Here is a 27,333-nt window from a genome sequence, read left to right as displayed (position 1 = left end):
TGAAGTCTCACTTTCACTTACTGTTCATTTTCATTTTCATTTGGTTAAGTTTAGACATCAAAGTCCCTGGTTAGGTTTAGGAAAAGACCATGACCATGAGTTAAAATAGACCCTTTCATAACATTATCCACATGTCAAAAGGCAAACTTCTTGTTGTTTCTCGTTTTGCACCTGTTTGTCTTTTTTTTAAATCTCATTTATGTTATTTTGTGTCTCATTTTTGCATCTCATTTCATCTTCATTTTGTCTCGTTTTTTTGTAAAATGTTTCCTTTTTTTATCTCACTTGTGTTGATGTGTTTCATTTTTGTAGTCTTGTCTCTCCTTTGACTTGCTTTGTGTTGTTAAATGTGTTGTTTGTCTAATTTTTGTTATTTTGTTCCTGGTTTGTCTCATTTTCTATCTTGCTTGTGTCGATTTGTGTCATTTTCTGTCTTGTATGTGTCATTTTTTGTCTTGTGTTGTTTTATCTCTTGCTTTTGTTGTTTTGTGTCCTGTTTTATGTTGTTTTGTTTGTCTCTCTTTGTACTCTTTCTGTTGTTTTATGTCTCATTCTTCCTCGGTGTCTAATTTTTGTCATTTAACATTTTTTGTTCAGTTCACTCAATTTTTACAGCAGACTGGTCACTCTTATTTTTAGCTTAAAAAAAACAGCAGATTTTACAGTTATTCTCCATATTTTAGAAAACCAACATACTACTCATCCAATTTGGCTGTATCAGTGTTGAATTTCAAGAGCTTTGAAAATTTCTTCTATAAAACACTGTAATGAAAAGGAAGACAAAAGTGTTCTTCTGCAGCTGAGGAGACACATCTCAACACCATCTGTAAGGAAGAGTCTGTGTTAGTCAGACCTTCGTGGTGGAATTTTTACAAGGAAATCGTTACTAAAGCGCCAAGAAACACAAGCCCAGTGGAAATCTAGGCTTTGGCTTGAGGAGTTCAAACTTGATGTTCTTGGATGTAACCGCTGTGTCTCTGTGAAATGTGGAGACAGTTAACGGATGGTGTTTACATGTGTATTTCCCACCATGAAGCACGAAGGAGGAGCCATGATGGTGACACTGCTGCAGATTTATTCCACTTAACCAGCGTTTCTACCTCAACGTCCTGCAACGACTCGCCATCCCTTCTGGTTTGAGCTCGAGTGATACCGTGAATAGTTTCTCGGCTAAACACACCTCCAGGCTCTGTGAGCGCTGTATGACCGAGAGCTGCAGTGATGGAGTGCTGCATCAGATGACCTGGCCTCCACAAATTATCCAACCTGAACCCAGCTGAGATGAGCTGGAGTGCAGAGCGAAAGGAAAAGCAGCCAAACATGTACTCGGCGTACGCTGGAACTCCTTCAGCACTGTTGGAAGCGCTGCGGGTGACGACCTCGTGAAGCTGAGGATGGGGGAGTGTGCAAAGCTGTTATCAAAGCAAAAGTTGGGTACTTTGAGGAATCTGAATCATTCTTTTCCTTTGTTTACACTTTTTCCAAAGGAACCACAGATGTACCTCCCTGGGATGCATTTATCTCAGGTTGGAAATCACTCACAGACACTTTATAGTCCCATATTTTCATGTAGGCCTGTTTTTAGTCGGTGGGCTGCTAACCTGCATCCGATTTGGAAACCTAGATGGCATAAAGCTGCTGTATTTATATTTAATCCTGCCTTCTAGCCCTAACTTTTGACAGTTTTCTGGCCAATTGCTTGCCATGGCTCATTTGCCATATTTGGTTATGGAAATGTTTCGCTTGATAATTCAGCCCCTGCAGCGAAAACCGTGAGCCGATCTAGTTGTTTTTATGAAGCCACTTTACGACGACGGTTGGTTGTTGTTCCCCCACACTGGGAGAGGCTTGTGCTCGAGATGGCAGTACACTCCATTGGATCATTGTCGACGTTCATTAGTCTTATGACCTTGGCGTGAACCATCCAGCTCTCTTTTGTCCGCTTATCTTGACCGTCGAGAAACCCTCAAGCAGCTCTCCATTCACAGAGGCTCCCCTCTTCCACAATTCAAAAAAAAAAAAAAAAGACCACATCTGCCAGCACTGCCTTGTGAGCCAGAGCTGCACTCAGCTGTGACAAACATACTCAACATTGCAGAAAAATTAGATATGGATAGAGTTGACAAGAGTCCCTAACATCTCCAGCTCGGGATGCTTTCCCAGACTCTGATTATCCCTGGTCCTTTCAAAGTGTGCTTCGCATGTTCTTTTTCTCCCTCCATTGGAAATAATTCTACGTCAAAGAAAATTACAAAAATCACAAGAAAATATGCTCCGTAAATTTCTACGGGTGTCTAATGACGTGTCCCTTCGCCGAAAACAAGCTTGATGAGTTACACGGGCAGACAGTGGAGATGGTTTCGTTCTAACGGCGGCTGCAGCCTGCGGTACTCTGCGTATTCAGTCATCTCTAATAACACCAATTGATATGAAGCCTTGTCCACCTCAATATCACTAAACTGCAGCTGAGGACTCATGTATAATTTCGCGAAAAAATTTCTAAATGGCTCTTCAGATCGAGTTTTCCTGTATCTGTTCCTCCTCTCTCCTCTACCTCTCTGTATAATTTAGCAGCAGATAAGCTCTCCCTCTCCTACATTAGTGTGCTATATCACTGCCAGCTAAAGGAATGGGGGCCTTCGCGCTATATGTGATACAGTTTCTGCCTGCCAAGCTCAGCCGCCACCACCGCTGTTGCCACCATCACTTGGTGCTGACGAGTTTGGGCGCTTGCCACGTTCTGCACCTGCCAGACTCATAAAGAATCCCCCTGTTTCTCTGGGGGCCCCGAAGGCAGGATCTGCCGTAATTGTTAAGGATGTCGCGATTTAGACATCCAAGCCAAAGCTTAGACAGTTGATGGCGCCAACAAGTTGGCAGATGGTCCATTTTGTTCAGCTGATCCGTCAGCCGGGTATTTGAGGTGCTAAGATGAATGAACGGCTGCATTTTGTGACAAGTGGCGAGAATTCGGCCTCAAAACGTAAGCACAAGTCGGATCCGTTGCTTAATGCTTTTGCTCCCGTCTCGGCCAAGAGCTACCTCGCGAAGGAGGTGCTTGATTTTTAGCCCAGAAAATCTCGGATAAGTAGGCTCGATAATATAGCTAAAAGGGAAGTGGTTGTAGTGCCACTCTCACTGTATATGCATTTCAGTGAGAGGTAGGAGGAGCCAAATTGAGATTTGTATGATTTACACTTCACATTGAGTGTAAATGCATCCCAGCTTGTGTGTTTGCAGAAGCTAGAAGGGATCTGCAGACCATTAATTTGTGCATGTATTCACTATTCCTATGCCAGCGGCTAAATGAATGCATATTTATAACGTGTGACAAAATGATGGAATGGGGCCTCCAGAAATGTGACTTTTGCAGAAATTCACTCCAGCGTATCGACTCATTCACACCGTTGCTTACTTTCTCATTTTCTCTCTAGTCTTGTGCATCTTGTCCTGTCCTCGCGTCAACTTATCTATATATAGCAGGTCTCTCCCCACTCGCTCGCCGTCTGCCTTACTGGAACGGCGAGGAGTGGGCGCCTGCACTTTGTGAATGCGCAGCTTTGTCTGTGGAAAGAAAAAGAAAAACTGAGAGGAAGAAAGCGCCATTGACAGATGGGCAAACACCAGTCAGGCCCTGTCCCCCCCTCTCCCCATTGTCTCAAAGTGCTAGACGTCAGCAAACGGCAGGAATCTGGAGATGAGGGAGGACGGAGGGCAAAGAGTCTGGGCTTTGTTCGCTGAGACCCGGTTGAAAGTGCAACGAGAGGAGAACGGAGGGGTGAGATGTGGGGATGGAGGAGAGAGGACTGGACTGACCTCGCTGCAGGATCCCCCCTCCTCCCTCACTGTAAACACAAACTACCCATGTGATAATCTACATATGTGCACACAGAGCGCTGCTGCAGATGGTCATAATTCCACATCATACATTACTGGCCTGTGCCACATGCTAAGTGCTAATTAGCATCTCCTCACAGCTCAATCACAGATTTAATCTCACATGTCGCATTCATCAGAGTGCAGCTCTGAGCATTCGCCCAGAGCTGCACGACAATGAATTCACCAGCTACTGTACAACAGGTGCCTCTTCAAAAGACAATGGGAGCTAATTTGCAAAAGTAAAGAGGGGGGGAAAAAAATGGAGAGAAGCTGCAGGAGGTGGTGTGTGGTGGGATGGAGGAGAGGAGGAATGGGCCGGGCCGGGCCTCGGTGAGGGGTGTGGTTGGGTATAAACCAGGGGACAGTGGGTTTTCTGTTGTTGTCCTGTTTTGAAGCCCCTCCGTCCTGGCATCCTGCTGCATCCCTCCACTCTCTTCTTCTTCCTTTCTTTCTTTCTTTCTCCTCCCTCCACAGCGGGACTCTTCCTCGACAGGCTCCTGTCAGGCCGGTGGCGTTCAGTCTTTTGGGAGCTCCGTAGAAGCCAGAAACCATGCTGACGTTTTTGGCGCTGGCGTCGGTTGTCCTCCTGGGAATAGGTAATACAAAAAAAACGAAAGAATAAATCTTCTTTTAACTTTCTTTTCTTTTCTTTTTTTATGGATGAGTTCTCAAAGGAAGCTCACACTGATTTGTATTTTATTGAAAATGAAGATGTAGAAATTATCTCTCCACTGATGTGAGGTTAAAAGCTAAACAAGGATTGGAAGAAGAGTGTTTTTTTTAATTCTGTTTTCTCCTTGATTGCTTACCTGAAAACTAAAGAAAAGGGTTAATAGCTTTGGCAATGAATTCATCTTGTAGTAGTAATAATATCTCCCTTCACAGTGGATTACTACCAAACCAAAGCATTTTAATTGCTATCAGGCCAGTTGCTGCATTGATTTTATCTAAAAGGCCACTACTACACCTGTAGCTCCTTTTTTTGTTGCATCTGTTACATTATAGTAAATGACCCAGCACTGTCCTTCTGTGCTGCTCTCATGAAGCAGGTGTTTCCAAGCTTGCAAAGTTAAACAGCGCTAATATTATGACTTCAAAGCAGAGTGTTGGCTGAGTTAGATGGCTCTCTCTCTCTCTCTCTCTATTTCTCTGCTCCAACCTGTCAGATATCTGCAGATTTTTTGTCAGAATTTTAATTAAAAATGTCAGACGTGATTTCATTGAGAAGTTGTTGTGTTTTTTTTTATTTGCGGGAGATGGGCTATCTCTCAAGGATGCTTGCAGTGAGAACTTTACTCTCCGGGTGTTAAAATGCTCTCAGGGGCATCGTAGCTGTGAGGATGCTGTGAGTCACGACGGTCCACCTGAAAGTGAACAATAAGGAGTGATACTGTCGACTAGCAGCAGCAGTGGCACTGTGCAGCTCTCGAGGGACTTTCTGTAGTCATTTGAGTTTCTGAGTGCATTTAGAGGGAAGTAAAATATTGATTCTGCAGCCAACACCAAATTAACATCAATCATTAAATATTATTCAAGCACAAACAGCGCACATGATTAGGCCAACGTAATCCATATTAATAGAGAAAATGATGCCCCCTTTGACTTGGAGACTCGCACCGATATTCCAGTAATAATCCAAATATTTACAGAGTGCACAAGAGTCGATGGCAGATTTCACACCACTAAATCTGCATTTTATCGGTGTCTGCATGCTTTTTGAAATTTATTTAGTGGATATTCAAGGAGAAAAGATAGAGTTGAAATGCAGCTCTTTAATGAATGTCTGTACAATGCTTTTAAATCAGATTAGTTTGTTTTTCTGCCTTCTTATAGACTTGTTTGCACACAAACATGCACTCAGCTGTGCTCAGACTTTGCTTCTTGTTGTGTAAATGCATGTGTGTGTTTGTCTGTTAAATTCCTACGCCTGATTTCTTCCTCCCAGTGCCTGAGCAGTCCCAGGCTATCGTGATTTACACCGGCTGGGAGCGCCATGCCCTGTTGGGCTCCGACATCCGGCTGTCCTGCTCCTTCTTCTCTTGGCGCTGGACCTCGGAGGACGTCACCTTCTCCTGGACGTACAGACCCGATGGCTCCCGGGACAGCATCTCTGTAATATCCAAATTCACACACACAAGACTAAAAAGCAACCAAACATTAGCCACGTCCAAGCTGCACTTCTTAAGAGTATCATGTAAGCTCTACAAAGAGTGCTAACATATTTGTATTTCTGCCTGCGGAGTTGCTGTTTTGATTTACTGTTATCGTTCTCATCAGTGCTGTTTTCAGCTGCAGCAGTAAAAAAAAAAAAACTAAACAATGCTCTGATAAACCCTCTGCACACTCCCTGTCCAGAGTCAAACAGCAGACAGTCGAAGATAGCAACTCATTGTTGAAATAATGCAGCATTTGGCAGCAAAACGGAGCCAGATATTTTTATGTAAACCACCAATGTTGGGCTGCAGCAGATTAGCCTCCTCTTCACTTTTCTCTCCACTTGCCTGAAAGACATTCTTATGTTTTGTCCTCCCACTTAAACTTAACTTTCTCTCACATTCAACAATAAACAATTAAGAAGATAATATGGACCGGACAGAAATCTAGAATCATCAACAATGGCTATGTCTCTCACTAAAAAGACTTTTTTGTTTTCGCCGCCGCTACCAGGCACGAGGACTAACAGAAATTTAGTCAGAGGGAGGAGGGTGTGGCTTTCTGATGATCACGTGCTTTGATTTCTGGACAGAGGAGCTCTTTAAACTTCCAACCAAATGGATCTTCTGGGTGTTTTTTGCACCTGTTGGCACATTTATAGTCACTGCTGGCTCAGTTTTAAGCTTCAATATAAAGTCCTGCACCTCTATAGAAACAGAACAGCCATAGCTAAAAGTCTTCAAATCAGAGAAAAGAGGAAAAAATGCAACAATTTCTTTATTTGTTTTACAAGACTTTAAAATAAAATTTAGAATCAGCATGTACAACATTTTTCCAAGTGGCTGCATGTGCTACCAATACTGGAAAAACAGTAACACTGTATAACATACATACTTTGCTGTTTTTATTTTTGATTTATTTCCATTTTTGTCTCCCATCTGCTCTGCCACGGTTCAACTGAAAACTCTCAGAATTTTTGTCACTTAACTGTTGGTCACATCAGAGCCAGTCAAAATTTTCCATTTGCACCAAGAAACACATAATTTTTAGTTTTTTTTTTCTCTTTTTTTTTTTTTAAACAGAATCTGGTTAGACCAAATTATTTATTCTTGCAATTCTTTAGATGAGATGTGTAGAAAAAGTTTTTAAATTTATTTTTATAAATATCAAACTTAATATTCGGCATGATTAGTTCAAGTGCTCTGGGAAAGCTGAAAATTCACAATTCTTTCCGTTTTCAAAGTTTCTAGCTGTGATAAATGGTGTCATGTTGATGATTTTTTTAAAAAGATTACATGCCTTTCAGACATGCCTGCAAGTTGTGGGGTTCAGCGAGTTCAATAAAAACTCACATAAACAATTACAGAACATGGGTTGTGTAGATTTAATCTCAGGATGTATTTTAAAAATGCCTGATTATTTTCAGGATGAACAAATTCATTAGGTTTTAGTGATTTGTGGAGCAATAAAGGAGCATGATTCATCCTAAAATGAATCCCGGTTTAACCAGACAAATACATGTTTAAAAGGTCAATGTGCACAAATAATGCTGGTTTACTCCAAAGCATGTATTAGGTGGAGGAAAGTTTGCCTCCTAATCTTCCCCCTGCTGCCTCACCTGCCTCATGCTCTTTAATTTCACTCTCCCAGCCCTTATCGTCCTGCCATCTCTGGAATCTCTCTATCTCACCGTCCTGACTGTGCCTCCCTCTGTCCACCTCCCTTAATCTCCTCCTCCACAGCCTCTGCCTTCTTTGTCCCTCCCCTCCTCTCTCATTATGTCCTCCCCTCACCTCCTTCGCCTTCATCTGTCTCCCGCAGTGCCCTTACTTTGAAAGTAGATTCCACTTCTCTTTTCTTTTTTTCTCCTTCACTTATCTTCTGTCACTCATTTCTCTCCCTGCCTGGACAGATTTACAGTTTCATATGTCTATCTGTTTTCATGGTGCATTTGTCCTTTTAAAATGTTGTATTTGATATGTGACACATTCACATCATGTGAAATGTCCTCTGTAACTCAGGAATGACTTGCTTGTGGCAACCGCAGGCCTCAAATCTTCATGTATGGATGTGCACTGACACATTTTAAGTAAATCTGACTTTGACCTTGTGGAGTCTTGGGCATCTCCCAAGCTTCTCCCAAAATCAATACACACCATATTAAAAAAAAAAAAAAAAAAAAAAAGAGATTCTTGATGATGGTACATTTATTGGCTGTCATTATTTTAAAAGTCAAGTCAGTAGGTGTGGTTATGGTTTGTTCAATACTAGTGTCAAATAGCAACACCAAAAATTTTTTTGGACAGCTTAGTTTGAGAAACTAAAATATCAGAAACCATTTCCCTCAGAAGTTGGTGGAGACAAAAGACAGATAAAGTAGATAAAGATGGACAAACCCCTCTGTGACTTCACTCAGGTTTTCTGAAAAAGGTGAGTTTAGTGTCTCTGGTCATTATTATCTTGTCAGTGTCTTACTCCTCCTACCTCCTAACTAATCTAAAAATGATCATGCATAACTTCATGCCTTAATATAACTTCAGCGGGTGAAATATGTAAAGATTTACCCCATGTACATCTGTTACAAAAGTAGTATTAGCTATAGAAACAAAACTGCTTTTGTTTTGGGCTGTAAACATGTTTTCTTCTACTGTAAAGTTGGCCATTTTAACATAGGAGTCTATGGTGTTGGCTCACCTTTGCCTCAAATGGCCATTCAAGGAATAATAGAGCTTTATAGGGTGGATGTATTAAAATTGCAACTCCAAATGAAGGCTCATGTTGAACCACATTCATGTGTGTTAAAAACCTTCTCTGACTATGTTAGTGTTTGCAGCTTGCTCGCAGTGCCCACAAATGTCTTTGAGGGCCTTAATTATGAATAAGTTTAGGCATTAATGCAATTTAAATGGAGGAATTATATAAAATATTACTGCCTACACAGTTGTCATAAAAGGGGAAATAAACTATAGAGACCAAAACAGTTTTTTTCTTTTAGGCTTTAAACATGTTTTCTTCTACTGTAAACTTGGCCATTTTAATGGGAGTCTATGGGGATTGACTCATTTTTGGAGTCAGCCTCAAGTGGCCATTTGAGGAGCTGCAGTTATTGGCACTTTGCATTGACCTTATTCTTTAATAAAGAGAAATGTTAGAGTTTTATGGGGTGGATTTATTAAAAATGCAGCTCCAAATGAATGCTAATGTTGCACCATGCCCATGTGTGCTAAAAACTCTCTTTACTTATGCTATAGAGTTTTTGCAGCTTGCTTGCAGTGCCCACAAATGTAAAGAAAATTAGTCACTGAGGGCCTCAATTATGCATAACTTTAGGCCTTAATGCAATGTAAAAGGAGGAATTACATAAGATTTCCCCTGTTTCACACTTGTCCAAATAGGAGAAATTAACTATAGAGACCAAAATTGTATATTGTTTAAGGATATAAACATACTTTCTTCTACTGTAAAGTTGACCATTTTAACATGAGAGTATATGGGGACTGACTAACTTTTGTAGCCAGCCTCACGTGGACATTCAAGGAACTGCAGTTTTTAGCAGTTTACACTGGCTTTATTTTTCAGTAAGGGGGAATAATACCGTTTTACAGAGTGGATATATTAAAAATGCAACTCCAAATGAACACTAATGCTGCACCACATCCATGTATGGTAAAAACTTTCTTCTACTATGTTATAGAGTATTTGCAGCTTGCTCGCAGTGTTCACAAATGTCCAAAAATTTGTGATTGAGTGCCTTAATTATGCATAACTTTAGGCATTAGTGCAATTTAAATGGAAGAATTATATAAAATATTAACCCCTGCACAGTTGTCATAAAAGGGGAAGTAAATTATAGAGACCAAAACAGTTTTTTGTTTTAGGATGTAAACATGTTCTCTTCCCCTGTAAAGTTGGCCATTTTAATGGGAGTCTATGGGGATTGACTCACTTTTTGAGCCAGTCTCAAGTGGCCATTCAAGGAACAGCAGTTTTAAATACCAAAGGGAAATAAAAGAGTTTTATGTGGTGGATTTCTTAAAATGCAGCTCCAAAGAATGCTAATGTTCCACTGCAAACTTTCATCGATTACATTCTAGAGCTTTTGCAGTTCGCTTCCGGTGCCAACAAATACAAAATAAAATTAGGTATTGAGAGTTTAAATCAGAATTTTTTTTGTGAAATAGCAAGCAAGTAAGGTTGCAAATATGCTCAGATTTTGATACTTGACAGGTTTCAGTTTTCAGTGCTAAAAAGCACCAAACCCAGCTCTACTTGTTGCACTTGACCTGAGTATCATACATGATTATGAAATATGAATGAAACTGCAGCTGCTACACAGAACGGTAGCAAAATTAGCCTTGAATGCAAAATACTGATAACCGCAGCAGCATTCATTTTTGGGAGTGAACACGTCGTCATAGTGGCATCTTTACCGCTTTCTCTTTCACAGATCTTCCACTATACCGGCGGTGTTGCCTACGTCGACAACAAGGGTCCATTCAGGGACAGGCTGGAGTTTGTGGGGAACCCTGGTCGCCGCGACGGCTCCATCCTGCTCAAAAACCTGGAGTTCACCGACAACGGCACCTTCACCTGTGATGCCAAGAACCCCCCTGACATTGTGGGAAGACCGTCCAGCGTCCGCCTGCTGGTGTTTGAGAAAGGTGGGCTGGGAGGGGACGCTTCTATTCCTGAGAATGGGGCGGGGGCTGGGGGGGCTGGGAGGTGGGGATTGGTTGGGTTTTCGACAGCAAATCAAATTCTTCTGTACGTACAGTCGTAATGCCTGCATTGTCTTACATCTGTGTCTGCTCATTAGCTTTCCACTGAGCCCATATGGCACATTTTGGTGGGTTTTTTTCCTCCATCGGAAGCCAACTGTTCTCAATTGTTGTTATAATCATTCCAAACTCTGAAATTAATCTCAATTTTCGCTGTGCATCAGACTAAAGCGAGTGCTGTATTCAGACAAGTCGTCGCACTGTCTCATTTAGAATTCCTTGCACCTCCCGTTAAATGAAATCAATTACAATTTTATCTCTTTCTCCATTTGAGATTGCTATCTCTGCCTCTTCTTTCTCCCCCACCCCATCGTCCTCTCCTCCCATTTCTTTTCCACCGTCTCCCACTTTCTCCCTCCACGACTCTTTCCCTGATCTCACCCTTCTTCTTCCTTATCTGGCCGTCTCTTCATCTCCCTCTCTACCTCTACTGCGCTCCTTCATCTTTAATTCAACCTTTATTTTACCTTTTACTTTCCTTTTTCTGCTCTAGTTTCATCTTTTATTCCCTTTCTTTCCAGCTTTGTTTTCCTTTCTCTCTCTCTCTGTCAGGCACATTTCCTCTCTCATATGACAGCATCTTTGTTGACTGTTTCTCTTTCTTTGTACTTTTCTCCGATCTCTACCTGTCACTTCCTTCCTTGTTTTCATGCTCATATTCTCTGCATTGTTCTCACTCTACCTCCTCTCCTTTTTCCCCGCCATCAGTGCCCATCCAGGCTGGCGTGATCACAGGAGCCATCATTGGAGTGGTGCTGGGCCTGCTGGTGCTCATTGTGGTCATCTACTACCTGATGAGGTTCCTGGTGGCGCGTCGCGTCTTCAGCCTCAGCGTCAGGTCAGTGCCCGGCCCGTGGTCGGCGGCTCTCTGCCAGTCGGGTCTCTGCCAGGGGCTGGAGCTGAAGCCGGAGCCCATCCCTGGCACCGACACCTGCATGGCCAAGCTGGCGTAGCTGCTGTGGCCACGATTTGATTTGGTCAGGTGCAGGGGAGGTGTAGATTTTAAGTTAGTCGGCTGGAAAGAGACAGATAATGATCCCCCCCATTTAGATGTAATCTACAAACAGCACAGCGTAGGTCCCAAGCGACATGATTAAAAGTAGGGGGAAGGTTTCTCTGAGTGGATAATCCTCCAGATCATGAAGATGATGGATCCATCGTCTCGCTCTTTCCAATCTTATGAGATCTTAACACATCTCGCACCTGGGGGCTGCATTTGAGACAGGACCAGTAGATTACGCTGATGTTCTCTTTATGATAGCTGCCAGGCAATGCTGCCCTGTGACCACTGGAGGGAGAGATAGATTCGACATCCTGACATTGTCTTTCTTTTGTCCCCTCCAGCAAACATGGCAAGAAAAAGAAAGAGGGATCACAGCAGAGACAGGCAAGTTTCCTCCTCCTCCTTCCTCCACAACCCCTCTCCTCTTCGTCCTCCTCTTCCTCCTCTTCTCCTCGCACACTCCGCCACGACAACATCAAATGCAACAGATTGTTTCACTGTCATATCCAAGGCGCTAATAGTGGAAGGGCGTCCTTTTGGAGAGACTACAATAGCATTCAGTGTTTGGAGCTCAGGAAACATGTTGTTAGAGGAAATATTCATCCACTCTGTTGCAGCGCTGCCACACAATAGCACACATCCAACATGACAGCGCAGAACGGCACAGTTTCATAATCGCATTCCCCCGATGCCAGTCCAAGCAGCTCCAGTGTGCCCTCGCACTTAGCCGGCTCCTCCTCGCAGCGACATATCAGCAGCAGAATAACATGTCATTCAAACTCTGCGCCACAAACACTAATAACAGTGTTCACACTGTTAAAATTCTGAGAGGGGCTTTCAATCCAGTCCCACCTCTTCCCTCGTGGCTCTCACTACTCCCTCGGCTCCTTCGGGGTGGCCGAACAGCACAGCGCCGGTAAACAGCCACGGGGCAAAAATCAAACCAGAGACTGTGAAATGGCCGAGGCCAGGTTAGGGCACTAATACTGTTGCTGTACTGAATGGGACTGATTTGCTCACAGTGGGAAGAGAGACAGGAGCTGCTGATTTTGCTCACTGGGAGTCTAATGAAAATCACCGGGCCTATTATGGTCTGGGCTGTTATCAGTGGTTTTTACGCTGCTGCACGCCAAGGATTTGGAGTTTTTTTTCCCACTCCCTTCTATTCCTCATGGGAGTATGATAGCCTCAAGTGGTGGATTAATCAGACATTATGGTGGCTTGTATTCTTTAGTGAATACAAGGCACTGGGGCAAGTTCTGTTTGATTACTCTGTGGGGCTGGATGGTTGCGGGGGAGTATTGTAATTGACTCTACGCTCTGCATGCCGATAATGACACAAAAAAGGCAAGTCAAAGGATTTTTTCCTGCAATCAAAAACGTAAAGATCCGAAACAGGAGATCAAAGGTGTTACTGTGCCGGCGAGTCATTTTAGCCGCAGGTGGAAGCTAACCACAATGCTCAGGAGTGCGCCATCTTGCCCCGGTGGCGTAAACCTACGAGGGCATCCTGCTATACCTCAAACAAGTGCACTCATTCTCATCTCCCCGGAGCCCCTCTTTTCCTCACTCTGTCTTCTTCTTTTCCTTTCTGCTGTTGTGTGATTGTCAGGTTATTCTTGAGCTGCAGTCAGTTGCTCTCAAGTGCCTGCGGCGGGTGACAGTGCATATATGAATAAATAACTCGCCGCCAAAAGGACACTGAAATATTTGACAACGTTGTCATTTACAGTTACTCTCCAGCAAGTGTCTGCTTTGGAGGAAAAATATATAGCCCAAAAAAAAAACAGCTATTCCATCTGATCCCACACTCACTTATTTTTATTTATTTTCGAGCTGCTTCCTTTTTCTTGTAGCTGCCTCACACACACTGAGAAGGACCCGTGGGATTTTTATTTTTATTTTTTATTTTTACAGCGCACTCATAAGTGGTTGTTTGATCAAATAGCCCTTATTAGGAGGCTGTGCTGACACAACACAATTTTGTATCAGCCTCGCCATCTTCGTTGCTCCTCTGTTTGCTGGGCTTGCACTGCAAATCTCCAAGAGGCGGCGGGTGAGGGAGGGAGCGAGACGGAGAGAGACAAAGGAACCCTGTGGTTTGTGCTATTCCCCATTAGGTGGAGTTGTGGAAGAGGACTTTACCCTGCAGCCACACACACACACACACACACACACACACACAGACACACACACATATGAGAGATCACAGCAGTTGAACACACACACACTCTGTACTGGAATGATAATTGAGTAAACTTGGTATCGATCGGTGCTCGCACACACTCACAAACCCACCCATCCTTCTTTCCACCCCCCCCCCCAGTTCGCCTCCTCCCTGACTCCACTCCACTCCCACTCTCTCCCTCTCATTCAGATTCCTCTTATCCCTCTCTTCAGTCGCATCCTCCTCCCTCCTCCCTCCTCTCCATGACTTCTTAGCTGACCATGAGAAGCATCTATCTATCTCTAACTCCCTCCTCTTCCCATCTTTTACTCCATTTCCTAAGTCTCTCTCTTTAGGTATTCTGGACTCTGATCAGCTTTGGTTCCGGACAGAAAATCACTACCTCTCACTCCTCATCTACCTCTCAATCTCCCTCCTCACCTGTCACCTACTCTCTTTAGTATGCAGCAGGTGACACAGCCACTTACCTACCTATCTGCCTCCCTGCCAGTCCCTCTTATTTTGCCACTGTACCCACATTTCCTTTTGAAGTGTGTGCAGCCCCTGTAACTAGGATTGGGTTCTGCATTCTGCCTAAGCTGGCTGGTTTGCGAAGCGAGGTCTGCCGTTAGCGTGGGAGCTCTGCAAAGCGTTGCAGCACAAACTCGAGCCCTGTCGTGGGACGCATAATGGTAAACAATGCAATGATGTATGAGGGAATGTAAGCATGATCGAAGGTAATGATGGCGGATGGCCCACACAGCTTCCCCGTTGAGCCGGGCATTAGCTGCAGCCTCACAATGCTGTCTGCCTTCTCACAGTGCATAATTAAAGATGATAAATTTTTCTAATGCAATCAGTGGGGCATTATTAGTGGAAGCTTCAGTGGGTAGAAACAGCCTCTAGTGTGCTTTCCACTGTTGACTAACCTGATGTATTATAGCTGAAGTATTTCAGTCTGCACGCCTCAGATCCAGCATGCTGTCCTGTTCACTCTGTCTGCTCTCCATAACACTACAACAGGCCTCTGGTTCAAGCTGTGCAAGAGCATTAAACATGCAAACCATTACATATGAGTGAAGTTTCATTAGGCTCCGGCAGGCCATTATCACACACTTGTGGTGCTTTTCAATAGGTTAACTCATAGGTTAATGCACTGGAATGCAGCTAGTGTAAAGTTAAGTATTGCTTTGACCTTTTCTCTACTTGCTCCAGTTCTTTCTGGTGGATTTGTTGTCCTCAACTTCACTTCTCCTCCTCTTTTTTTTTTAAATAGATTTCTTCATGGGTTTGTTGGTAGGCATTGCAAAGACAATGTACAGAATGAGTGGGAGTGAATGGCTGAATTATATAAGTAGATGTTAAATGAATATTTGATGCTGATGTTGACCTTTGTTTTAAAAAAACAACAACATTGTAAAGACTGTCAAGCAGGTCTATCCCTAACCACAGCTACAGCAAAACACTCTTAAAGATTTATTTATTTGGTTCCCTGCACACTTAAATGATTTATTTAATAGCTCAGTTATATACTTCACAAATATTTAATTACCAGTTGGCACTCTGTCCCTGAGTTGCCTTTTCTAAATGTGATATTGTGCCTTCAAGCAGCTGCTGCCACTAAGTCGAATGGTGTTCCAGATGCCCAGTGTGCATGAATTTGTTGAGTTTGCAGGTTAAATAACATGTGTCTTAAATTTGGCTGAACATAATTTAAAGTCAAGAGCCTAACCTTCAAGAGACACATGCTAATATAAATTGCATTTTCACAATTTATTCATTTGGACAATTTATGCACACATTTTAAAGAAATAAGAAAAAAAACAGACCCCACAAGCAAAACAGAATTTGAATAAGAATAGCATAATCATTAGTATGACACTAAATCTAAGGTTCAGAAATAAACTTGGGAGCGAGAGTAACTTGATTTCAAATATGAAAAAAGGTTCGTTTTGAATAATTCAAAAACAATTAAGCATTTTTTATGTAACTGCACAACCACTTTTTCAACAGTATTTAAATGACTTTATTTCATTGAGTTGCAAGTCCTAACTGAACACTGAAGTATAGTCAATAAAATTATATTTAACCGTGGCTTTTATATAAAGATGGATGTCATCCATAGGTTTCCTGAAAAGTTTTGAGGCTCCATCTGGCATGAGTCTCTATTTTTTTTTTTTTTTTTAAACAAATTAGCAAAGAGGTGGCGCGTAAGTGGAGCTGAGGTGAGACGTAAACTCCCACTTGTCACTCCAAGCAGCTATGTCCTTAATTATGCATTACTTTTAACCTTAATACAATTTAAATGGGTGAATTATATAAACGTTCATCCTCCTTACAGTAATCACAAACTCGAACATCAGCTTTTGTGACCAAAACCATTTTTATGTCACTTTATTTCAGCTGTAAAGTTGGGTATTTTAACATGAAGGTCTATGGGGATTTACTCACTTTTGGAGACAGCCTCAAGTGTCCATTCAAGGAACTACAGTTTTGACACTTAAGGATTAGTTTGATTTACTGGATGTAAATTGTGTGAATAAACCTGCACTGGGCCTTGCAGCTCACACAGCTTTTGCTTCATCTTTTGCTAGCTACAAGTCATCATTTTCAAAATCCTCTTTGCTACAGGAAACAACAACAACCTCAGCAAAGCAGGTCACCACACAAAAAAATGTCAAATTTTGCAGAGAATTTGGTTGCCCTCCTTTTTTAAAAAATGGGAACTTAGCTGCTTCAAAGAAAATGCTTTGATTCTTTCACACCCCAATTTGGAGAGGACACAACTGCTGCATCTTGGGCTTAGCTCCGCCCAATGCAATTGTGACTGGTTTAGGGATATACAAACAAACTATAGCATTTTTCTTTTTTCCTCTGGCCGAGTGATAATGAGTTGCAGCCAGACAGTACTTCAGCTATAACTTCAATTTTCAGCCACTTCAACCACAACCTGAAATACTGCACTGACGAAAAAACGTCCAACAAATTTGCTAATTTCTCTCTAAACATGGCCACATTAAAGAGATGTTGGACATCATTCCAGTATGTGTAAAATTCAAAGCCAGAATTTACTCCACTGCCAGTTATAACCCGACCAGATAGCAGATGTTTGTGTGGAGTAAGGTTGGGGTTTTTTTTTTTTTTTTTTCCAGATGAATTAGCCATTTTAACATTTTAAAGACAGCGCTCACCATGTTTCTCCGAGGCACTATTTTGAGGGGGCACAATTGCTGCATCCTGGGCTTAACTCCACCTAATGTGATTGTTCAAAAGAAATGCAAACAAGCCAGTTTTGCCCCTATAACAGAATGATTATGAGGTGCAGCCAGAGATTATTTCATTTTTCAGCTGTTCAACCGCAACCTGAAATATTACCTAGATGGATAAACTTTCAACAAATTTTAGACATTTGTTAACATTTGCCTGCAGATTTATCCACACTGGGGACCTTGTTTTTATTGTTATGAGAGCTAATTTGTCTCGAAACACAGCCAGATTTAGAGATGTTGGACATAATCCCAGCGTGTGTCAAATTCAGAGCCAAAATTTATTCCACTGCCAGTTAAAACCCAGTGTAGCAGCAGGTGTTTGTGTGGGTAAGGCAGCCCTGCTAGTTTATTCCTAGTTGATTAGCCATTTTAAAGACAATACTCACCTCTTTTCTCCAAGGTACTATTTTGAGGGGACACAGTTGCTATATCCTGGGCTTAACTCCAACTAATGTGACTGTGATTGGTTTAAAGAAATGCAAACAAGCCAGAACATGTCTCTTTTCTTCTTTAACAGAATGATGACGAGGCGCCGCCAGAGAGTTTACTTACATTTTTCAGCGAGCTGCTTAAACCACAAACTGGAATATTATCTAGTTGGTTAAACTTCCAACTAATTTTAGACATTTGTACACATTTGCCTGCAGACTCATCCACACTGGGACCTATTTTCTTTGTCATGATAAGAATGATACTGAGAGCTAATTCATCTCTAAACATAGCCAGATTTAAAGATATTGGAAATCATTCCAGTATGTGTAAAATTCAAGGACAAAATTTACTCCACTGCCAGTTAAAACCCAGTGTAGCAGCAGATGTTTGTGTGGACTAAGGCAACCCTGCTAGTTTTTCCCAGTGAATTTGCCATTTTAAAGACAGTCCTCACCTCCTTTTGCCAAGGCACCAATTTGGGGACTCGGTTTCTGCATTCTGGGCTAGACTCCCCCTAATGCGATTGTGATTGGTTTAAAGAAATACAAACAAGCCAGAGCATTTTTCTTTGGAGCCAGAGGTTATTTCAATTTTCAGGTGGCCGCTTAAGCTACAACCTGAAATATTACCTCAAAGAATAAACTTCCAACTAATTTTAGACGTGTACACATTTGCCTGCAGATTTATCCTCACTGAGGACCTTTTTTAAATTGTCACAAGACCTAATTTGTCTCTCAACATGGCCAGATTTAGAGATGTTGGACATCCTCCCAGTCTGTGTAAAATACAAAGCTATAAAACAGCCCAGTGCCAGTTAAAACCTAGTCTGGCAGCACATGTTTGAGTGTGTGCATATGTGTGTGTTTGAGTGTGTTATTGATCGATTGTCACTCAGTTGTCACAGGTGTATGGAGCCTTTCTACCACTGTGTCCCATCCTAACGCATGGTTACCTGTTTTGTCACCCCCTTACAGCTCTGGACACCGCCCCCTCTCACTTGCTACCCCCTCCCCTAAAAGGACTGTCTCGCTACCTCCTCACCCTTCTTTTTCTCTCTGCATGTTTCACCCTTTCCTCCTCCATGTCCACCTAAATGTGCTCTTTTCTCCTCTTCACACAGCTCCACCCATCCTGCTCTAACCCCATCTCATCCTCTCACCTCTAACACCAACCTCCGTCCTTCCTCCTCTTGCTGCCTTTCCTCCTGAAGTGACTCTCCTCCCCTGTTCTCCCCCCGACCCCCTCTCCCTCCTCCCCCACAGGGCCCCGTGCCTCCCGCCGACCCCTCCAAGGTGAAGGCGGCTGCCTCGGAAAAGAAGAAGCAGGAGTCACGCAAGGATAAGAAATAGGATTCGGGGAGGGGCTGGGGCGGGCTTGCCGACTGGCTGCTCCAGCCCGTTCGCCAGGCGGTGGCGACAGCCCAGCCCAAGCAGCAGCAGCAACAGCAACAGCAGCAAACCATAGTCAGGAAGACAGAGAGGGTTGGAGGAAGAGGCGGGGAGGAGGAGGGCAGGGTTCTGATGACCATTGAGCTGGAGCTGACCCGCAGAAATGGGGAAGAGGGGCCTGGCGGCGAGGGAGGAGGAGGGCCAGGGAGGTCCAAACCGCTCAGTCTCCTCTCCCGCCTTGCCAATCAGCTCACTTTAAAACAATAGGAAGGCCGGGGGTGGGTGGGGGGAGGGCATCAGGGAAGTCTGCCGAGGAGATAGTGGGAGAGTTAAAACCACAAAGCTACTTTACGCCCACCACCAACCTGAGTCCCCTGAATAAATGAGTCAAATCATATCTGCCCTTGTCACAGGCTGATGAGTGTACACGTCGCTATATGGGTCCAGATCTAAGATGTCGTGATAATCTCTTACACCAGCCGGCACCCCGAGTACTTTTGTCAGGTCATAAGATATGCCATTTGAAGCGAGACCTTAAGACGGCTGGGTTTGATAACAAAATCTAAAAAGCGGCTCCCAGGGTTTTTGCCTTTCTGGTACCCTTTTATTGTGATCCTATCCGCCGAAAAAGCCTTCTCCAAGTGCATCCGATACGCATCGCGAATCCCCAGCTGCGGGGACAAGCCAATTTGCTTTTTCTCGGCAGCGACGTGTCAAAACTTTCTTCCTTCACTCTCATCTTCATCACCCCCCCCTTCTCCTATCCTGTCTTCCTCCTTTCACTGTGAATATCCTGACTTTCTTGTTAATTCAAATTAAAGAAGTGATTTATATGCTAACTGCTCTATCCTGTTTCTCTTCCTTTCTCACTTCCCTTCCCTTTCTCTTCTTCCTCCTATAGATAAAGGTCTGACTTCTCCATGACTGCCTCCACTCCTCTAGTCTGCTCCCTCCTTTTCTGCCCAGCCTGATGCAACCCCCATTATTCCCCATTATCTCTACTCTTTCAAGACAGCACTGGCTATAAGAATAGTCCCTACTATATCAGTGGCAAGATTGTCAAATAATTTTTACAACGCCTCATCGGAGATCCTGTATGCACTCATTGGGCAAACTGTAAAACTGTTAAAGGCCTAACTATGCACATAACTTCCTTAAGAGGAACCCGACAGACATCCCTCTGTGTTTAGAGTCCCCTGAATCTTTCAACCCCGTAATGTTTATGACTCAATCACACACAGCGAGCAGAGCTGTGAGTGCACTCTGGACTTTAGATAGAGAAAAAAAGAAAGCGAGACGACAGAGAGGGAGAGTGATGGTGGGAGAGAAATATGATTCCTGCTCTCGGCCAGCGCAGATAGAGGTTCAAGCCCTCGAGCTCAGGGGTGATTCAATCCTCTCACATTTGAGCTAATGGAGGTTGTCGCCGTGTCCCTGCCCTGGCTAAAGGGTGCTATTTCTGGCCCCTATAAGAGTGTACAGGGCTTACTGTAACAGCTGCACATTTTTCTGACGGCACGGGAAGTGGGGGAAGAAGAAGAGGCGAGCAGGGGCGAGTATTGGCGGTGGTTGGTTTGTGCACGAGGCTGTTCGCTGTTGACTCGACGGCCGGCGACTGACGAACCTGGAATGACGTCACGGCCCTCCGAGGGGCTGGCGGGCGCCCTCAGGAGCCCGACATAAAGGGAGCTTACCGGGAAGAAGGTGCAGCTTCTGTGCTGTCAGAGTTATTTTAGGTCCGGTTAATCCGCTTGCACGTTTCTTCCTCGGCTAATTATTTTAGCTCGTGCTGGTAACAAGATATCTCTCCCTACATCTCCCTCACTGCCTCCTCTGCTGTCTCCACTGCTCTGTTGTTCATCTCTTCTCCTCCCATCTTGGGGAATCATCTCCTTCCCCAATTTTCACCCCCTCCGTCTCTTACGTCTCCTATTTATCTCGTCCTCTTCGTGCCGTCTAGTCACTCTGCACTGCATTATTCCCCCACAGAAAAGGCCTATACACAATCCACTCCACTCTTTAAGCCTCTCCTTATCTGACTGCCAGGCCTACAGCTCAATGCCCCTCTCTCTTTTCTGTCCTTCCTCCTTCTTCTCTTTTCTCAAAACTCGGTGGCGGACATCTCTCTCTCTCTCCCCTCCCCTCCGTCTTCTCCAATGATCGACGAACGCCCTCTGGCTTGCCCTTCAAATGCCACCTCCCCTTGAGGCATGTCCCTTTGCCAGCCTTCCTTCCTTCCGTCCGTCCGTCCGTCCTTCTCCGGCCCTTTACTGTCTAGTTTCTGCTGGTTTGAAAGCCAAAACACTCTCCTCTGCCTCCAACTGGCAGAGGAAAGAAACACATGGGCAGAAAATCCGCCTTTAGTCCTCACTGAAGACGCCAAACGGAAACTTATAATCTAGCTAGCTCTTTTCCGGTCGCAAAAAAATCCGATGCATGTTTTATGTATATGTGTGTCTTGTTAAAGAGTGATGAGATTTGATATAAAGCAAAAAAATTGAAAACAAGCAGTACGTCACCCTAAGTAAAGCAAATAATGTTTTTTTGGAAGATATTTTTTCACATGTGCGCAAAAGAGAACACATGGAGAACATGTTCATCAAGGCAGGAAAGAAATGTAATTGTATTCTATGGAATATGCTATTATATTTCTGACCTTGTGTGTTATGGAGGGTACTGTGTGGCCGTCTCTTTGGTTGTGTTTTTATCCCGAGACGAAGGGGAAATCGAGGTTGTAGCGCAGTGTCAGAGAGAAGATGAGGGGTTGGATAATGGTTTAGTTAGTCTCAGATTCAGCACAACGTGGCTGGGGAGAAAAATAAACGGGTGAGGAAGGCACTTGCTGTGGGAGAAAGCTTTGGAGGAAGAGACTTATCTGGCGTGTTAAGCCCAGCCAAAAATCCATATGTATCACTACAGATAGAGGCAGCTCTTCCCCTTGAGCTTTCTTTTAAAGGTGCTCCTTCCCTCCAACCCTGAGCCAACAATGGATTGCGATCTGCGAGCTTGATATGCAGGGTGGATAGTGTAGACTTGAATGTTCCTTTAAAATTCATAACAGGAATGGAGGTGCTAAAAAATCCACACTTTATAACTGGAGATCTGTTTCACTAGTCGCTGTTTAACTATCCAGTCAGATGGATTAGTTAGAATGTTTTCTTCTTTTTCCGCCAAAAAAAGCCACACAGACACCTGACATAAGACAAACAGCATTAAAAAGTTGCCTTTTAAAAGTGTTTTGTTTGTATGTACGGTATATTGAACTGTATTAGTCATAGTTGCACGATAACATCCCTTCATTTGAAATGACTGGAGCTTCTTACATTTTTTTACATTTATTTTAATGCTTGTGATAATTTGACATCACTAACTACTTTCGATGACTCTGTATAATATGTTGTAAAGAGAACGGAAATAAAAATAAAAGCGCAGCTGTTGTCGACAGAAGACAAGGTAAACCCAGCTGAAAATGCTTCCAGTTTCTGTTTGTTTTTCATCCATGTCCGGGTCCTAAGCATTGTGTAAATCTGTCATGGACATCTCTGCCAAGACACACTTTCATGAACGTTTCAAAAGAAGAAAGTCCCTCCAAAGTGAGATGGCCACCATTTGAAATATATGAATAGGCTGATGGCAGGCATGAGAGTAAAACTCATTATAGAATAGCATTGACCTTATTAGCCATCTGAAGGCTTTTGCATACACAATAAGAGCATTTTAAGGGATGTCATCTGGAGGTTTTAAATGCAGAACAATGACCACCAGGTGTTTTTCTTTTAAACACCAAAAGGAATTCAGTTTTGGAATTAAACTTTCTGCTCCATGGTGTCAGATTGGGACTAAAATGGTTTTCTTCTCGTCATGCCCTTTGATACTTAACTACCAAAAAGCAATGATGATGAACTGGAAATAAACGCTTGGCAATGATTTACAACCTTTTCACATTTTACAGGGTGACAAAATGAGGTATAATTTTCATAAAGGCTTAATTTTTTCTGACTGAAAGTGCAGGTGGGGTTCAGTGAGCATACATAACCTTTTCAAAAATGCTCTGCTTCATATTCAGACACAGTACAACCACAGCCTTAAGCTGATTCATCCTGACCTGCTCAGCTGCAGCACCTGACCGAACGGCTTATGGAGGAATATTGTCATGCAATGCTATTTTTTTTAAGTATACACAGATGCAAAGGTGGATTTTTTTTTTTGTTGTAAAATTTTGGGAAATAGCTTGATTTGCTTTCTTCCTGGGAGTTAAACTGTGCAGATTAAGCCAGATTTTAGCCTTAAACTAGTCGCCCGCAGCTTCTTTTTACAATCTGGCTGACTAAGTTTCTGCCAGACCAGTTGTGTGGAGTAGAGTTTGGGGAAGGAAGATCACTCTCAGCCAATCATTTAGACTGCAAGTGAGTTAGAAATGTTGGTCAACAATTTCCACATGGCTGCCATCCAAATATCCATTATGTAAGGAGCTTGTTTAAGTGTTATTGGAGTTGTTTTCTACATGTTGTGGTTAAAACATGGTTTTATCTTCACTGCAGACCAGACGGCACTTTTTGTCTGTATCTTCCAACTTTTTGCAGATTCATGTTTTGCTATTTTCTTCTTACTGGCACAAAGTTGCACCTATTTTCTTTCTGTTTGTCAAAATCACTGAGGATACAGGCGTCTTCTTGGAAATGATGAGTAACACCAGGAGACTTTTGATGGACAGCTGTGACCTGCAAGAACTGTAATCGACAACGGATGAAGTCGAGTTTACATTTCCAGTTGACAACCCAGTGTGATATGCAGTTTCTACACACATGGTTATTTACCTTCTTCACCCTATAAAATGATTGGATTTTGAAAAAAAATTCTGCAAAACCACAAACAAAAGAGCAAACACTCGACTGATCTTTCTGAAGCCATCTAAGTTTCTCTAAAAAGCCTCATAGTTTGGCACATAAGGTTTTACAAATATCACTACAGGTCATATTCGCATATGACGGGGAGTAGTTATTTAATCAGATTTACCATGCCATCATGCTATACTTGGAATGATTTTGGTTTTAAACCTCCACTGCATGTTTCTCTTAAAATATAAAATAATTGATTCTGACATTTAAATTACAGTGTGTGTATATATTTGTTGAGAAAAAAAAAATGTATATATATATTTATATATATATATATATATATATATATATATGTGTGTGTGTATGCAGTGTTTTGCCCCAACCCACACGCGACTCTTCCACATAAAATGCAGTGTTGAGTCAATTGTACTTTTTATTTGTGCAGAAAAAGGCCAACTTAAACCTGTAGTGTCAGTTAAAACAATGAACAAGGTCAATATCAAACACACACTGTGTCTCCCCAGCTTTATGTCTCTACACAAAATATGGAGCTTTGTTAGCTTGTCTTAGTATAAAGATTGCTAAAATAGCTAGCTATGTTGTGTTAAGTTTGTAGCCAACTACCCCTAAAACCACAAACCATAATTTTCCAAACAAAACCTGTCGTGTGAGTTAACACAATGCACAAGGTCAATTAAAAATATCTCCCCACCAGTATAGAATCTATAGAATACTAAATTGAATTAAAAATTCAATATACAGTATTTACACATTTCAAGGCACAGTGATTTAAAGTGAATTTGAGTGATTTAAAGTGACTTTGACAGGTAGTAGGAAAACAGTTTCATTGAACTATCTCAGGTGCATAGACATTCTATGATAATTACGTTTGTCCTAATGTGATTATGACTGTGACCCCCCCTGACCCTCAGTGATGAATTGTACAGTCTGATGGCCAGGGGGAGAAAAGAGTTCCTGACTCTGTTGGTGGAGCAGGTCAGAGACAGCAGCCTGGAGCTGAACTCACTTCTCTGCCTGATCACAGTCCTGTGCAGAGGATGCTGTGTGTCGTCCAGGATGGAGAGCATCTTCTCCAGGGTTCTTCTCTCTGCTGCTGAAACCAGAGAGACCAGCTCTGTGCCCACCACTGAGCCAGCTCTCCTCACCAGTCTGTCCAGTCATGCAGCATTCCTCTTTTTAATGCTCCCTCCCCAACAAACTACAGCATAAAAGAGAACATTGGACATGACAGACTGGTAAAACATCCGCAGCAGTTTTTTGCAGATGTTGAAGGACCCCAGTCTCCTCAGGAAGTACAGACAACTCTGTCCTTTCCTGTAAATGCTGTCAGTGTTGTCTGACCAGTCCAGTTTATTGTCCAGCTGTAGTCCCAGGTACTTGTAGGTCCTGACCACCTCCACGTCCATGCCCCTGATGGAAATGGGCTGGAGATGGGGTTTATTCCTCCTGAAATCCACCACCATCTCTTTGGTCTTGGAGGTGTTCAGCTGCAGGTGGTTTGAGCAGCATCATCCCACGAAGTCCTCCACTAGGCCCCTGTACTCCCCCTCCTGTCCACCCTCCACACATCCAACAATCACAGTATCTTCCAAGTACTTCTGCATGTGGTAGAGCTCAGACTCATACTGGAAGTCAGATGTTTAGAGCGTGAACAGTACAGGGGAGCACAGTGCTCTGTGGCGCCCCCATGCTGCTGACCAAAGTGTCTGATGTGGAGCCGCCCAGTCTGACAAATTGTGGCCTAACACCACAAACTGTAATTTTTCTGCCTGTCTGTGTACAAATCACACAATTCAGGTGTTACTAATGTGCTTTAGAGCTTATTATTACTTTTTATCCATGAACAGGGTCAGTACTCTTCTTTCATCTTTGGGCTAAGCTAGGCTAAGCTAACCTCCTTGCAAAGGCCAAATAAAATCGGCAATGTGAGTTAACACAATAAGCAATGTTGATTAAAAAAAACATACAGTGACTCCCCAACTTTATGTGTTTCCACAAAATATGGAGCTACAGCTAGATGACCTTGCTTAGCATGAAGACTGCTAGCAGGGATAAACAGCTATGTGGTCTCCAGTTTGTACACAGCTACTCCTAAAACCAACACAAACAAATTTTTCTGTTTGTGTACAAGATACACAACTCAGATAAGTTTAAAAATGAACTTTCAAGGTGGTGGTAAGTTTATTTTTCATCCTTGAACATGGTCAGGCTGGCTCCCCTCTTCTATCACCTTTGAGCTAGACTAGGCTATCCCAAGTTAGGCTAAGCTAACATTCTCCTCACTTTAGCTCCATATTTATTGCTGAGTGGGTCATTCTCCGTTAATGTAAGTTTTTGCCTGTGAAAGAAAATATGTTAAATGAGGCTCAGCACATGTTGCTTCAGGTCATATGCCTCTTCATTGTGAACCGGTCTGACACACACACACACACACACACACACACACACACACACACAGACACACACAATTTCCAGGATTCTCTTGGGTAAGTAATTGCTTGACTTTTGTCATAAAATGGCTTAAATGTTTATCTGTGACATACAAATATGTAAAAGTACAAGCAGAATAAAATAATGTCTATGAGTTTTAACATTCAATAGCCTGACTGGAATATGTATTTCAAATATCCATAATTCAGTTCTTCCTGGTCAAAAAGAACATTTTAGATTTCCACAATGACATTCCTCCTGAGGACAAATGCTATCACTTTTACCATTCCTGTGTTTGGGGTTTCTCATTACACATATCTACAGTTCAGCTGCAGATATCTGCAGTGTGAATTGCTGATATCTGCAGCTGAATTATGACTAGTATTTATTTCCAGTCTCACATATCTACATTTTAGTTCTGACTAGTCATTATTCCAGTTCAAGATATATTTAATTCCCTCAGTTCAAGGCATCAACATTGTGCTTAGATATCCTAAATTAAGTTTGAACTTGTCAGATTGATTTCGACATATTTAACTTTAATTCTGTCTGATTAAAATGTAATTACAGATATCTTGAATTAGAGTTCTGACTCGGCACAGTGACGTTGCAGATATCTGTAGTCACATCAGAAGCTACATCAAGTGGCACACGAAGGCGATTTCCATTTCAAATCTACTGAAACACGGCAACTCTAACCACACAGGACATACAGTGTGACATGGTTTTACCACCATGTCAAAGCAGCCATAGGTTGATATTCTGCTAAATTTCAGCCCCAGGCGTCTGAGGAATTAAGCTCTCATTCACCACAAACCATCACAGTACTCACTATTACTTCTGCTGACAGTGTTCAGATGCTGGCATTATGTCCAATGGAAAGCTTCACACAAGCAGCATCATGCACAATAATAACATCTGAGATATCTATCACTAATGTTTTGACTGGTCCAAACTGAATCTCTGTCGTTTTG

The 27,333-nt window shown here is 42.7% G+C and overlaps 1 protein-coding gene across 4 annotated transcripts; it reads left to right on the top strand.

Annotated features, from left to right (window-relative positions):
* Positions 1-4,256: 4,256 nt before the first annotated feature.
* Positions 4,257-22,532, top strand: mpz (myelin protein zero). Of its 4 annotated transcripts, XR_008602911.1 has the most exons (7): positions 4,257-4,475; positions 5,825-5,991; positions 10,481-10,694; positions 11,520-11,649; positions 12,156-12,198; positions 18,945-19,145; positions 19,972-22,532. XR_008602911.1 is itself a non-coding variant. In XM_023279318.3 (6 exons), the coding sequence occupies exons 1-6, from the start codon at positions 4,430-4,432 to the stop codon at positions 19,981-19,983; spliced, it is 612 nt and encodes a 203-aa protein (XP_023135086.1). In that variant the 5' UTR covers positions 4,257-4,429; the 3' UTR covers positions 19,984-22,532. The 4 variants fall into 4 exon arrangements, 3 of the variants coding, with proteins under 3 accessions (XP_023135086.1, XP_035808309.1, XP_023135085.1); XM_023279318.3 differs by lacking the exon at positions 18,945-19,145; XM_035952416.2 differs by having other exon boundaries at positions 18,945-22,532.
* The last annotated feature ends 4,801 nt before the right edge of the window (positions 22,533-27,333 follow it).

Source organism: Amphiprion ocellaris, chromosome 10 (genome assembly GCF_022539595.1).
Source record: "Amphiprion ocellaris isolate individual 3 ecotype Okinawa chromosome 10, ASM2253959v1, whole genome shotgun sequence".
NCBI classification, from domain to species: Eukaryota; Metazoa; Chordata; class Actinopteri; family Pomacentridae; genus Amphiprion; species Amphiprion ocellaris.
The sequence above is the reverse complement of the archived record's forward strand: the minus strand, read 5'-3'. Positions and strand labels throughout refer to the sequence as shown.